Source organism: Gossypium arboreum, chromosome 10 (genome assembly GCF_025698485.1).
Source record: "Gossypium arboreum isolate Shixiya-1 chromosome 10, ASM2569848v2, whole genome shotgun sequence".
In the NCBI taxonomy this organism is placed as follows: Eukaryota; Viridiplantae; Streptophyta; class Magnoliopsida; order Malvales; family Malvaceae; genus Gossypium; species Gossypium arboreum.
In genome coordinates this window covers 113,523,957-113,539,039 of record NC_069079.1, presented here as the reverse complement: position 1 = coordinate 113,539,039, position 15,083 = coordinate 113,523,957, and the positions used below count along the sequence as shown (strand labels likewise).

Sequence of the window (15,083 nt, the reverse complement as noted above, 5' to 3'; positions counted from 1 at the left end):
CATTTTACTAAAATGTTTGCTAAGGTTGCACGGTCGCCCAAGTCAACTGTGAACCTACTTTAGGATCGGTAAGCACTACATAGACCCCTATTTGACTGAAATGCCTATATGACTATTATGTATATATATTTGCATGTTATCGAGTGTGATGATATTTAATGACTTCATATGGTATGCACTGTTGCCATGATATAGCATGTCATTACTGTATGTTGCATTGCATTGGGATAGAGGATTGATATTGTATGAAGGAAGTTTACTGAAAGGCCTCGGCCTAATTTACTGGCAGCTCGGCTGCAAACCACTGTTTAGTGCCACATTCGGTACTTTTTGGAGTGTAGGGATGGGTGGGTTGAATATATCCCCACATGGAGTGTAGGGTTGGACGGAGATGGTGTGTGGAGGCTGGCTGGATAGGATTTTGTGACTGTATATCTGATGCTGTACTGATTACTGATTCTGCAATGGGCCAAGGCCCTAATGCATGACCGCTTCTGTACTAAAAGGGCTTAAGCCCAGATTGTGACTGCATGATGTCTGCTTGTTCTATATAGGGATTACACACTGAGTTTTCATAAACTCACCCTTTTGTTTAAATGGGCACGGGTAATCCCCAGATTTGACGGATCGATTCAGCAGAGGACTCGATGGTGGCCACACATATTATAAACCATTTGACTTCAATTTTGGTATTTAATTCTTAAGTATTTTTAGGTTAATTTTAAATGTAAATTGCGGAATTTCACTACAAGAAAACAGACTTTTAGCGGCGTTTTTTTTGCCTTTAGCGGCGCTTTTAAGCGCCACTAAAACTATTAGCGGCGTTTTCACAAGCGCCACAAAAAAGCCTCTATAGCATGCGCCGCAAAATTTAGCGACGTTTATTTAAAAAACGCCGCTAAAGACTATGACCTTTAGTGGCGCTTTTTTTGCAAACGCTGCTAAAGGCCATGACCTTTAGCGGCGCTTTTTTTGTAAACGCCACTAAAGACCAAGACCTTTAGCGACGCTTTTCTAAAAAATGCCACTAAAAACTATAACCTTTAGCGTCGCTTTTTCATAAACGCCGCTAAAAACTATAACCTTTAAAAAATTATATTATATTTAATTTTTGGAATTTGAACTTTAAACTATATACTTTTAAGAATAAATAAAAATATTAATTAAATTAAATTTTCCATTAAAATTTAAACTTCAAAACTAAATATAAAAATTAATGAATTTAAATTTAATACATAAATATTGATTCAATTTGTAATTTAATACAAAAAAATACACACAAAGTATTACAATTACAAAACAAAATTCATCTGGTGAAAAGATAATGCCAAATCATCATCACCTCTCATTAATCAAAGGAAAAAGATCAAAAAGAAGAAGAAACAATATACAACGGAAGGTGGCTCAAGCTTAGATGAAGCCAAAGTATTGCAATGCCTGCATATATAACTTAGTGAAGTACTTTGATCTTGATCTTGGTTAAGACTTGTTCCAGCAATAAAGAAAATTGTTAAACGGAATCTTGGTCACTTGATTGAGCAAAACCATAAATTATTTTATGGCCAAACCATTAGATGCAACAAATGAGCCAACTGATTACATGGCTGTGAAAGTGGATGCCATCTTACTCTCTTAATAAGCTGAAAAATATTCAAAACCATGGTTTTAGAATGAAGGTTATCTCAAATGTAAATTGATGAATAAGTAATTTTTTTTCAAATATTTTAATTTCTACAACTAAAACACAGAAAAAAAAACAAATGAAGGTAAAATTCACAGTTAAAACCAATAATTTTTGAAGCATTTCAAGTTTTAACAAAGTTCAAATACATAAACGAAGAATTTAATAGAAGGGACACACACCACATATATGCATGTATATATATATTGTTTAATATGCTCTAACTGACAGAATAAATAGACAAAATTTAATATTAAAAGAAAAGAAAAGAAGCATGCCTCTTGACAGCATTTAAGGCACTATAATAAGTTGTTCATCCAAATGAATTATTTAAATTTCAGATCATAAATACATATTAAAAAGCATAGTAAACTTAAAGCAGAATTGAGTCATTGACAATCCTGTTTTATCGCCTACACCTTAAGTAGCTAACAACTGACAGGTAAAAAATCAAAAGAAAGATCCAAAAGAAAAAAAATGAGATCCAAAAGGTTCACCTGGATATTTACTATAATCCATAACATGGGGTGTATCTGTGTATAATCGGCAGCCATCTCACAGAAGTGATTTGCAATATCAAAGGCAACAGGATTATAACTTGCATACTCATAATCCTATAAAAGTAGGCAGCCAATCAACATCAAGAGAATTACATAATCATTACTTTGAGAGAAAACAAGTCTCAGACAAAAAAGAATGATCACTTATCGAGTAGCAAATTCAAGATGATATGAAATTTCTATCATCCACTAATTATTTAGATCTCTTTCTGCTTGGTAACTTACATACAAGTACAACTTGCTCTCTTCCTTGCAAGTAGAATAAGTAAAAAGAAATCAAAGTAACTTATAAGTAGCATACTTCTTGGTATAGAATGGGTGAAATCGTAGTAGACATGGGGACCATGGAAAAGGAAATGTACAAAGCTCTCCATATAGTTTCTGGAGGCAAATTTCAAGTCTGACAATCTGAATTATATATTGAACAAATCAAAGTAAAATTAATAAAGGGGTGTAAAGGAAAATTCCAAATTTGTGTAAAAAAATCAATGGAAGCTAATTTAAAACATTATATTCTGTTTTGTGGGCTGTGGCATATGCTCAAAAAAATTACAACAATTCTTTACATATTTTTGTTTGCAAAAAGTATGCTACATGTGTTACAGTATAAGAGGTTTTAGGTAACAAAAATTATTTAATATAATGAAAGGTGAGATAAAATCAATTAATATATTATAGCATTAAAAGAGTTTTTGCGAAAAAAATAAACTCATCCACAATGGTGGAATATTTACGTACTACCAACTAAATTGAAAATGAAAATAAAAAAGAGAGACATAATATTTTAAGAAGGTTTGCAGAATTTAGAAACCTTGCGGTTGTAAAAACATAATGAAATATAATTGCCCAAAAAGAAGACAAAACAGCAGAGGCAGATACTAATTTAGAAATGCACTTATAACTAATTACATATTTCAACTCATAACTTGGTAATTAAAAAGAATCAGGTAAAATCAGTCTACCTTGAATATGAAGCACCCTTCCTTCCAAGTGATTATCGCTCAATCTTAAATTCTTCAAGAATGAAAGATTTCTCATATGGAGAAGAACACTATTCTTCAAAGAATTCCCACTTAAAACAAGAGTTTCCAATTTGGTGAGTCTTGAAATCCATTGGAAACCTTATATATATTAAAATTACTTGTTAACTGTTTTTACTTTCTCAACTATATGAAAATTTTACTAAAGCAAAAGCAGAGTTACATTACAGGGGATAAAAAGAATTGAAAACCACTGTCAAACGCCACAATACAAATAAAAACTAAAACCGGACCATACTTAAATTACCTATTGAATGACTTGATCCTTCAATTCGATTGTATGATAGATCTAAATATCGAAGAGATGAAAGCTCACTCAGAGATAGCAGAATGCTATCATTCAAGTAATTGTATTTTAAGTCAAGCATCTCTAAATTACTCAATGTGGATGATAGCTTTGTAAAACCTGCAAGAGTGTTCTTTTAAATATAAACAATGGGTTAGTGGTTTTTCTTCAATAAAACAAAATAAATAATAAGTAATTGTACGTAGTAGAATAATAATATATGAAATTAAGAGTAAATTAAAAGTAAGACCTTCATTTTCAACACAACCAGCTATACTGTTTTTACTTTCTCAATTATAAGAAAAATCATAAACTACAATAATTCAATACAAATTATAAAACGGATAGCCTTTATTCTTGTCAAGTTAATCAATAGATTAAAGAACATCAAGAAAAAAGTGGAACTTCAACAAACCTGAGCTAATGTCAATCTTTTGTTTCCATGACACTTAACAAGCTGATCGTATTGTTGCTTGATATTTCTTTGCGTTGCACTACTCGTTGATGTAAAAGGGTACAAACAAACTAGCTGGGGCTTGACCTGAGAACCCGAACAACTCTGACCTGGTTCTTCCCTTTTCTTTTTGTCTTCCTCATTTTCTTCTTTGCCTTTGGAATCCAATCTCTTCTTCTTTCTTCTTTTCTTTTTCTTCTTCGCGCTTTGAGATTCAAACAGGTCCCCTTCTCAAACCGACCCAACTTGCCTCGTTTCTTCCCTGGGATGGCTTTCACCTGTAAACAAACCATCCCATTGTGCAGAATCAGAAGGCAAGATCTCTAGCAGAAGCGAATGGGGAAAATGGGTGGAATCGTTTTCCCGAGTTTGGGCCTATTTATGGGAGAGAGAATGGTTGGAAAGGGCCGCTTCATTTTGGGATTTTCCTTGTTCGTCTTGTGGATTTTGTTCCTTATGGAGCCTTTTTTTATAGTAGAAAGAAAATAAAAAGAACAGGAAAAAGAGAGCGAAAGAGAAGAGAAAGCAGATGAAAAACATTTGTAGGGATTATTAGTTTGAAGTTTATGAAACAAAACTAAACATAAAAAAAAAATGGAAAAGGAATGAATGAATGAAAGAAAAATTAGAGAGGAATAATATTTCAAGGTTCATTATGAAGCTCTATTCTGTATAACATAAAAGTGAATTTCTAACAGTATAACATAAGTTTCAATCAAGGATGTAACAGGTGTGCTGGATGCAGGCCTCTTGTAAGATCATAAATGAAAAGAAAAAAAACAAGTTAGAGCTGAAAATAGATAAGAAAACCTTCGAGTTTCATCTAGTGTATTAAGAGATTCTCAATGTACCATGATCATGAGTTCAAAATATCAAGAATTTAAGTCCACTCTAGTTTTTGCTACAAATGCATATAATCATATTGGTAGTCCTATAGTTATCTGAGTTTGAACAAGACCAAGTTCTGAATATAATTAATTAATCAAAGGCGCTATGTATCAAATTAAAATTAGGCAATGCAAAAAGTATAAAGTAGCGTTAGAAAAGCTTGCTCGCCTATTAATTTCTAAAGACTGGAAAATGAGACATGCTTCTAAGTCTTAAACTATTCTAATTCATCTATGTCTGTAAGGTGAAATTGTCATCAATACGTAACATTCAATTGAAAACTTTCCTAAGTCAGCTTCTATGAAGATCTTAAGTATCTGACCAGGGACGCCTATTATGATATGTCAACATAATTGCCAAGGTCAGATCAAGTTATCTAGCAATTAGCAACAAACTAAATTCCCAACTTTAACAAAAACCAATTGAAATTTCAAGTCTTGAAATATATATGATGATTCAAGGCTCGAAAGTAATAAAAAAGGAAGGAAACTGAATATATGAAGTGGCAAGTGCTTGTCATCTACAAAGAATGAAAGAACTCCAAGCTCCCACGCAACAATATGCAATAGTAATGTTTACAATAAGAAACCACATACCTCTGGGGAAACCCTCTTTACATAAGCAGCAATGCCAGCTATGAGCCCACCACCACCAACGGGAACAAAGATTGCATGCAATGGGCCTTGCATTTGGCACACAATCTCCATTCCAATAGTACCTTGTCCCATGATAACGTCTGGATGATCAAAAGGGGGTATAAAGGTACGACTTTCCTCTTTAGCCGCTTTTTAGCATATGCTTGTGCCTCATCATAAGAATCTCCAACGAGAACAACAGTTGCACCCAACCTCTCAACAGATTGCCACTGCAAAAAGAGAAACCCACCATTCAAATTAAAATATCCTACAGACGGCACAATTGATATGAGAAACTTCACAAAGAAATACCTTAATTTCAGGAGTTGTAACAGGCATAGCGATAACAGCATTGCAACCAAGCTTCCTGGCAGCCAATGCAACCCCTTGGGCATGATTTCCTGCTGATGAGCAAATAACCCCTTTTTCTAACTGCTCATTCGTAAGCTTAGCCATCATATTATAAGCTCCACGAAGCTTAAAAGAGAATACCTGAAAATACCGAACATCAAACAAGTAAGCACTTTATCAGAATATGGAAAATAAGGAACAGCAAAAAAACAAGTCAGGTACTCAGGTCTCTATTTTAAATACGATGAGCTAGAAAGTAAAGTGTTTCCATTTTGGCAAGTTATTAACATACTCCACTCCACGATAGAACTAAAATTCAACTAACAAAATGTGAATGCTTACTCATAACACTAAGTATCTGAGGGCACATAAATTAAAAACAGAAAGCGCTAATCCAAGCTGAAATAAAGACTCCGCTAAGGTTTAAATAAGTAAAAGCAAAATCATAGAATATAAGATGTCCCAATCTCCCAACACCAACACCATTAATCATAGAAACAAATATCATTTTAAATGAAAAACCAAAAGCCATAAAGACAAAGAAGTCTATCACATTTCAATAAATGTAATGCAGAACAAAAAACTACAACTTCAAAAAGAGTGCAAAATTTAAAAGAAAAAGGAACCTTGGAATCATTAAATAATGCACAAAAATGTTCCATTTTTTAAAAACGGAAAGTTTTCTTACCGGCTGCAAATCTTCTCTCTTGAGCCAAACTTGATTACCCAATCGTTCAGACAACTTAGTCGCCAATTGTAACGGCGACTCTATCGCCACATCATAAACTTATGTTAAACTTATGTTATACTGTTTAGAAAGTGAGGGAAGAGTGTACCTGCTAGGGTTTTTTCTTTTTCTATTCGAGAAGTGAAGTAGAATCATTGCTTCTACTAATTTCAGGTGAAATCTTGGGATTTCTTTGGGGAGGGGGGAGGGAACCGATTTTGGGAAAAAGAAAGGAGGGAAAAAAGAAGAGATATCATGTTAAATTTTAGGATTTCGGGGGGGAAGGGGGAACCGATTTTGGGAAAAAGTCTTTTAAGGCATTTTGGGTAATAATACGACACCGTTTTGTGTAAGATTTTTTGTGGCGTTTTTTATAAAAACGCCGCTATTTCTTACCTTTTGTGGCATTTTTAATAAAAACGCTGCAAAAATTTATTTTGCTTTACACAAAATGGTATCGTTTTGCTCTGCTAAAAATCTATTATTTTGTTTTAATATATATAAACTTTATCATTCTCTCTTAAATAATTTAATCTATATTGATAATTTTAATATATTAAAACAAATATTATCTTCTTCACAATTATATAAGAAATCAATTAATATATAAATTAAAAAATCAGTCATATACCAAAAAAATTAAAATTATTTTAATTAATAGTATTTTATTTTTCATTTTTAGCATGTATTTTCTATATTTTACTTTCAAAATTTCTTTCAAGAAAATCCAAATGTTGCTTCAATTTTCTAATAATAAACCCTAAACTTAAACCCCAAACCATAAGCCTATATCTTAAACCCTAAATATATATATTATAAGGGATAAAAGTAATTAAAAAGACTTTTATTACTTACGAAACCCAAAAATAATTTTATTTTTTGTTATCTTATCAAAAACCCTAACTCTTAAACCTTAATAGCCTAACCCCTAAAACCATAAACAGTACTATGATCCTAATTGTAAACCAAAAAACCACAAACTCTAAATCATAAACCCTAAACCCCTAAACCATGGACATTAAACGCCTTAAATCTTAAATCATAAATCATAAACTCCAAAATAATAAACATTATATCATAACCCCTATCCCCTATCACCTAAACCATAAAACATAAATCATAAACCCTTAACCCCAACCCTTAAACCATAATTAGATATTTAATTATATGTATACACCTAAATTTTGATAGAGATACATCTCGAATTATATATGAAATTTGATTTAATATGTAATTGTAGATGTGAAATTCTAATTGTGGTTTAAATGTATAATTGAAACTTTAATTTTGATTTAATCATTCACATTTTAAAAATAAATACATCAATCCTAAAATATAAACTCTTGATCCTAGACCCCTAACCCTTAAACCATAATCCCTAAACCCATAATCCATAAAACTTAAAATAGTAACTCGTAAACCTTAAACCCTTAACCATATGCCCTAAATCATAAACCTTAAACTATAATGATAATTAATTCAATATTTTAAAATTAATACTATCTCTTTTACAATTATATAAGAAAATATTTAACATATGATGTACATCAACATCCATGTGATGTTTTTGGGAGTTTAGTATTTTAGGGGTTATAGTTTAGGGTTTAAGATTTTTAAGGTTTAAAAGTTTAGTGTTTTAAGGATTATAGATTAGTGTTTATGATTTTTTGGGGGGTTTAGGTTTTTTAGGGGTTATATGACTTTTAGCGGCGTTTTACCGAAAGCGCTGCGAATGCTCTGGTTTTTAGCGGCGTTTTACCAAAAGCGCCGCTAATGCTCTGTAGCGGCGTTTTACCAAAAGCACCGCTATTGCTCTGTTTTTAGCGGCGTTTTAACAAAAAAAGCCGCTATTGCGCTGTTTTTTGTGGCGTTTTACCAAAAATGCCGCTATTGCTCTATGTTTTACAATTTTTGTGGCTTTTTGATAAAACGCCGCTAAAGCCCTGTTTTCCTGTAGTGTTTCTGAGACTTTTACTTAAATTGGGTTATTTCTTTTTATGGATTTATAACTGCTAGACGTTTAAAAACTCAATTTTTAAAAGGCAAAATTTTCTCTAAGCACACGATTTACACAAAACGACTTTTAAAAGCTTTCGCAACAAAACTTGTTAAAACGATTGACTAAATAAGTAACGATTTTAGAGATAACAAAAGTAGATAAATGAAAATTATTTTATCATAACAAATTAGTTTCAAACGCTACCATGTGACATTGCCAGATTCGGCCATAACGTCTAGGCCGGGTTTGGGGTGTTACATTAATTATAAGTTAATTAATCTTAATTAATTTAATTAAACTTTAATTAATTAATCATTAACCTTGTTTAACTAAAATTAGTGGATGACAACTTAACTTTCCACTATTTGATATAATAAAATGGTTTAATTACCATTTGGAACCTTTAGCTATTTAAAAATCTATGGCAATAAAATTTTATAATTTAATCCCTATACCTTAATTAACTATCAATTTGACAAAATTATTAAACCAAACTTTAATAAATTTCTATATTAATCTAGCAAATGTTAATATTTAATATTTACGTACTCAAAATAAATGAGATTTCAAAACCGCCATTTTCGACACCATTAAAAATTAGATTGTTACAATGAATTTCAAAATATCATTTTTATTAATATATTCTATTTGGATATTTTTTCTTTACTTATCAAACAAATTTTTAATTTATATCATTATAGAATTCATCCATTCAAAATGCTAGGATTTTTACTTGTTTTACTAGGATGAATAATTGATTTAGGAAAATTTAAGTTAATTGGAATTTTACAAATTAAAATAATTATAAAATAAGAATAATTATATTTAATTTAATTTTTTAAAATCTAATATGGATATCATTATATTTATAAAAATATAAATACTTTTAATAAAATAAAATTTAAAAGTCTATATTATAATTAAATAAAAATAATTTTTGAAGTTTAAACTTTTAATCTTACGGTGTGACCATGTGTATTAAATCAAATAAAATTATAAGAAATTTTGAAACCACTTATTTAAGTGGAATTTAAAAAAGAAATTGAACTATTAAAATCCTTCTTGAAATTAGTCACAAATTTTAAATTTATATTTATTCAAATAACTAATTTCATTTTAGAATTTTAAAAACTTGAGACAAATGAAATCCTTCCTGCATATTCATGATCCTATAAAATTTTATTAATTACTTTAACACCTTATAAATCACAATTAAAGTTTATTATTAATTATTGATGTTTTAAAATTTTTATTTCACCTTATAATTTTAACATAAAAATTTATTATTTAATTACTTTTACTATAAAAATTTGAATACATTTTCATAAAATAAATAATTATAATTTATTTTATTTTATTTTTACTTTATTTTTGCTTTAAGTTATATCATATAATTATATTAATTATTGTGAAAATAGAATGTCCATAATGATAATGAACTGTAAAGAAAGAGAAAAAAATAGAACACATAGAATTTTACATGGAAACTCTTTTGGAAAAAAAAAATCAGGGAAAGAGGAGAAGAAAATTCAGAGGAGAAGAAAATTCACTATGTTGAATTCAAATGATACAAGAAGAGAGATAATTACGTCTATTTATTTGTTTAAAATTCTTATTCTAATAAAAGTCAAATAAAAGTGATACAGTAAGATTAAAACATTTTATTCTAATCAACATCAAATAGAGGAAGTTCTATACAGATTTTACTTGTGCAGCATGTGCCGTACCTCAGTTGCAACCCCAGTCCAGTGTTTTGCTAGTATTTATTTTAACAAGAATTTAGACCACACAACTTCTAACAATTATTAATGTATATTATAACTTATCAATTATAAATTCATGCTTTTGGTCGGATTTATCTTGAGCATGGACCAAATCAATCTCAAATTCAAATTCTTATAGACTTGAACCTTTTTAGACTCGAATCTATTATAAGCTTGAACTTTTTCAAACTTAGATTGAATCAACGTAGACAAGGTTTTGGATTCAAGCTTGTTCTGCCAGGTCTACAAAAAAAGTGTCAGGAGCTTCTACTTTCAACTTGTGCAACTTAACAAGTTAACTTGTTTTATTTTGAAAGCCTGTGTCCAATAAAATTTTTTTCATCGGTTATTATTACCATAAAATGCTTATCATCTTAAGTGAACAACTTGACTCAGGCCTCAATATCCTTTACCAAAATTATGATAGTTCCACAACAACAAATTGATTCTACACTCCTAAATAATGCAACATTTTCCATGAGTTGATATGCTTCCTTGGAAGGTTGCCTATTTGTTATACTTCTTTTGCAATAAAATACGAATGACTGTTGATTACAGTTGAAATTTTCCCACTTGGATGCCAATTTCTTTGACCCCCAACGATTGAATGAAACAAACAGGAAAAAGAATGAGATGGTCAGAGAATCTGATTTCATCTTTTCACTCTAAAAGCTTGATTGCTTATATAAGGAACCGTATGCTATCAACAATATGCCTTAATATATATCAATCAGGAATCACTGCCTCTATCTGGTATGCCCTTAATTTACATGTGTTTTTCATGGCTTGCCTTACATATTCAAGGAAAAGATGCTATTGTCGAGGTTTTAGCTGTGGACATTATAAGAAATTGTTCTGGTGTATAGAGAGATACGGATTCTCTTCAAGAGTTTTTTTTTCTAAGGTAAAATTTTTTTTCTAGGCTCGTCATTCTATCAATTTTGTCTTAATTCTAAAATTTAATAAATTTAACTTTCAACATTTACATATTCTGTAAATTTAGTCTTAATTCTAGATTTACTTGATATTTAATGAGGGTTAAATTTGTTAGTTTTTTTTTAGAATCAGGATAAAAATGATGTGATTTATAAACATTGAAGGTTAAATTTTTTTATTAGACCAATCAAAAGTAGGATGAATTGACACAAAAAGTAAACATTATAATTAATTATCCTTAGCTGCTCACTTTTAAATTTAATTGGGAGTAAGTTGTTGCTTCTTTTAAAAGGGATCAATTAGCTCAATATTGAAATTGAGGGGGACCAAAGAGGTGTTTTTACCTTTTTCCAAGCAATATCATTCAAAAATCTGATGTACTTGAATCCCTACCACAAATTTGGATGGAAACAGTTTTTAGGCAACTATTTAAAATGGAGGTATTTGAACTTATTACAGGATTAAAGCCACTAATCAATTTGTAATAATCCTCCAATTAAGCATAATTCCATGTCAATTTCAATCCCTTTGGGTTGCTTTCTTACTTCAATGAAGTGCTTCCTTGACAAAAAAAAAAAAAATTGTACCACACAGTTAGCCCTTTTGTCCCTTGTATGGAATTGTCACTAATGCTAAAATGCTGGTGATCAATGTGTTTGTGGGCATAAATACGTAAAACAAACGCCAAAGCTAAGCTTCCATCTGCAATCCCTGGAATCAATGAAAGAGAAAGGAAGAGGGTGGTCCAATTTATATGAAAGATGCTCATGAAAATGTCCTCATCGTTGCATACAGGGGTTTCCTTCAATACTAAGATAATGTTGAGTTGAGAGTCACGTGGTTCACCAATGAAGGGTGTGGCACTGAAGGCCCACCGGCCGAAACTGAGGTAAAAGAAAAGATGAGTTTTCAAGTATTAAGATTCCATTCCATGAGCAGAAATGGTTGATTCCTTGTTTTTCATATGCCTAACATTATCATAAGTGAACTGCCCCTTTACACTTCTCTGTTGTGCTTTCTAAGTGCTTGAGAAATCATACCAACTCCTATGTTACTTCAATTTGGGTGTTTATGTTTGATATGTGTTCGACACAAGCTTTTCAATGTATTTTTTTCTTTTTTATGTATTTGGAGGATATCGGATACTAGGGTTGAATATGAATATTTCAATAAAAAAAAAATCGGTGAAACATAACTAAGGAACTAAATTCTAATATAATATTCAAATCTTAGATCTCATGCTGAATGAAACTCGAAATTACATATGTTATTACCACTAGACCACTAGTAGCTATACATATAGTCTAGTTGGCGATTAGGTGAAAAGTGTCAAATTGGGTTTAGTGCAAGAAAACGAAGTGTTTGAGGGACTGAAAGATCCCTTTGTTTATATATATATAGTAATATTCCAGTGAGGACTGTTAATAAAGAAAGTTACTGATGGAGCAAAATGGAAAAAGAAAATGACTTTGGAACTAATGCTAACTGATAAATGTAGAAATATATTTCATCATCATGAGTGCATTTCAAATCAAATGTCATATGGATTTAGGCTAAGAACCATTCTAGATAGCAAGGGCTTGCTTTCAAAGTGCCTAGATGCTTTGCAATGAACAAAGCTCTCCATCTGTAAGACTTTAATTATTGTTCAGCTGGCAACTAAGTTACTTATAATCTTCATTTTTGTGAAGGACACTTGTTTAAAGCATATACAGAAAGAAAGATATGAGATCCTCCAAATACTTAGAAAAATATTTTGTGCAGAAAAACTGAACATACTCGTGTCATACACATATTTATATATGTATTTGACATTCACACCTGAGTCCTATGTAACATAGGATTTCAGCACAAATACTCATGCTAAATGATCTAGTCTGATAGGCCAACTCTGGAATTAATATTAGAAAGGAGAAAATCCCTGCCCAAACTCAAATTAAGGAGGTCCCTCTGTTCCATTTTCTGGTTCATGATTCATCTTTTTATATTTCCTAATAAACTCATTACAATCACATACAACTGGACATGAATTTGTATGCAAACCCTCATATAAGTATCAAATAGTTCTCTCTATGCATATGCATAAACAAACCTAACTTTAAAAATGCCAAAAGAAACATTAGAAAAACTACTCTAAGGTCCCCTTTTCTCTCATCTGGTTGGAGAACTATTTTAAGACCAGTATCAACCAACCTCATCTGCAGGAACTGGTACATCAGCTTGTTGTCCTCCTGAAGAATTTCCATGTGGTCGGATTCCGTTTTCGATCTCCACTGCACCATCACTGCTGTTAGTTGCCTGATCCAACAATGACTGCCTGCAAGTTGGGCAAGATGAGTGTGACAGCAACCATGTATCTATACACCTTACATGGAAACCATGGTTACATTTTGGCAACACCCTAACTTTTTCACCACCCATGAATTCTCCAAGGCAAATTGGACACTCAGTAGCCTTCATATCCATCCCTGAACCATACACGGCCACCGGAAGCCGACGCAACGCGCTCTTCTTCAGGCCCGTCGCGGCAGCCAAACGCGCCGCGGTCTCTTCCGTGGCGTCCAAACCAAACCTTCTGCCGCAACGGAAAGCGCAACGCATAATGGAGTTTAGTCCTAGAGCACATATCAATGCACAAAGCAAAGCCGCTAGGATGATCACCATGTTGGTGTCAAAGTTGGCTTCATTGGCGAAAGCATTGCGCGTCCTGCTTCCATTCGGTAGCGATGGCGATGCGTTCGGTTGCGTATCGAGGAGAAGGCGGTGCGGTCGATGGTAAAGAGTGGTCACCATTGCTGTTTTAGCTTGCATCATCCCCAAAAGCTTATATAAAAAGAGTTACTAAAAGTTCACCTCTCTCATTTGCTGCTGATGAATGAAACAAAATTAAAATCCCTTGGCTTGTTTGCTTGAAACTCGTGGTTTGGCTAAGCAAAGATGGGTGCAGCTGCAGCTGATATATAAAGAAAGTGAGGGCTTATGCTTTCTTTCATTGGGTTCTTGTAGATCAGCTTTTTAACTAAAGGGAGATACGGGGCTTTAGAGTTAGGGTTATGTGCCTGTCAGCAACTTCCAACTAAGATAAAGACACCATTAAAAAGCATCTCCTTTTGGTGATTGGAGGAAAAGGGAAGGCTTTCATAGTACAACAGAGGGTGAGAATGCAAAAATAGAAGCTATGGCTTCCCACACCACAAAGATTCCATGTAAACCAGTTAAAAGCTTAAAACCTTTACTCCCATCATATCACCGGCTACAAGGACAGGGTTGAAGGATATAATTATGGAGATTATGAGGACAATAATTTGGGGTTTCTAAGGTCTACTGGTTACCAATTTGTAGCAGACAAGAGTCGGGAAATTATTTGGTTGGAGTTGGAATGGAGGGGAGCTCATAAATATAAATGGGACCCTGAAAGCAATAGAGAAGGGGCTCTATGCAGGAGATGATTATTACAGCTCTAACCCTCTTTTTTTGTTTGATGGAATTTGAATAATTAGTGATAAACATGAATTTCAGAAAGTAAAATATCAGCAGGGCCGAAATAAGATATTTACAGATGGAAGGAGATGCTAAGTACTAAATTAAAAAATAAATAAGATAACGTATGCCAATGTATTACTACTGACAGTGAGAGATCAAATGACAGCCACGAGAGTTGGATTGGACTTTAGAAGCAAACAATTAGAAAGAAAACAAAGGTGGCTAAGGAATTTTATTATTATTATTGTTATTCTTTATTTTCTTGGAATTTGATTAGATT

At 32.0% G+C, this 15,083-nt stretch overlaps 2 protein-coding genes across 4 annotated transcripts; both read right to left on the bottom strand.

Annotated features, from left to right (window-relative positions):
* Window positions 1-1,406: 1,406 nt before the first annotated feature.
* Window positions 1,407-6,898, bottom strand: LOC108475637 (uncharacterized). 3 transcript variants are annotated; one of them, XR_008272567.1, is made up of 7 exons: window positions 6,584-6,898; window positions 5,857-6,036; window positions 5,506-5,774; window positions 3,983-4,299; window positions 3,204-3,700; window positions 2,179-2,295; window positions 1,407-1,640 (listed from the first exon to the last, which is right to left on the bottom strand). XR_008272567.1 is itself a non-coding variant. In XM_053020500.1 (4 exons), the coding sequence occupies exons 3-4, from the start codon at window positions 5,635-5,637 to the stop codon at window positions 4,093-4,095; spliced, it is 339 nt and encodes a 112-aa protein (XP_052876460.1). In that variant the 5' UTR covers window positions 5,638-5,774; window positions 5,857-6,036; window positions 6,584-6,898; the 3' UTR covers window positions 3,823-4,092. The 3 variants fall into 3 exon arrangements, 1 of the variants encoding a protein (XP_052876460.1); XR_008272568.1 differs by having other exon boundaries at window positions 3,204-3,687; XM_053020500.1 differs by lacking the exons at window positions 1,407-1,640; window positions 2,179-2,295; window positions 3,204-3,700 and having other exon boundaries at window positions 3,823-4,299.
* Window positions 6,899-13,278: 6,380 nt separating this feature from the next.
* LOC108489705 (RING-H2 finger protein ATL72) lies at window positions 13,279-14,831 on the bottom strand. The gene has a single exon (XM_017794410.2). The coding sequence runs from the start codon at window positions 14,132-14,134 to the stop codon at window positions 13,505-13,507; it is 630 nt and encodes a 209-aa protein (XP_017649899.1). The 5' UTR covers window positions 14,135-14,831; the 3' UTR covers window positions 13,279-13,504.
* Window positions 14,832-15,083: the final 252 nt, after the last annotated feature.

Excerpts from the sequence above, each read along its gene's own strand:
- LOC108475637 (XM_053020500.1), bottom strand. The coding sequence starts at position 5,637 with ATGGGACAAGGTACTATTGGAATGGAGATTGTGTGCCAAATGCAAGGC. Across the intron at positions 4,300-5,505 it reads TAAAGAGGGTTTCCCCAGAG|GTGAAAGCCATCCCAGGGAA; the intron begins GTATGTGGTTTC and ends GTTTGTTTACAG.
- LOC108489705 (XM_017794410.2), bottom strand. The coding sequence starts at position 14,134 with ATGATGCAAGCTAAAACAGCAATGGTGACCACTCTTTACCATCGACCG.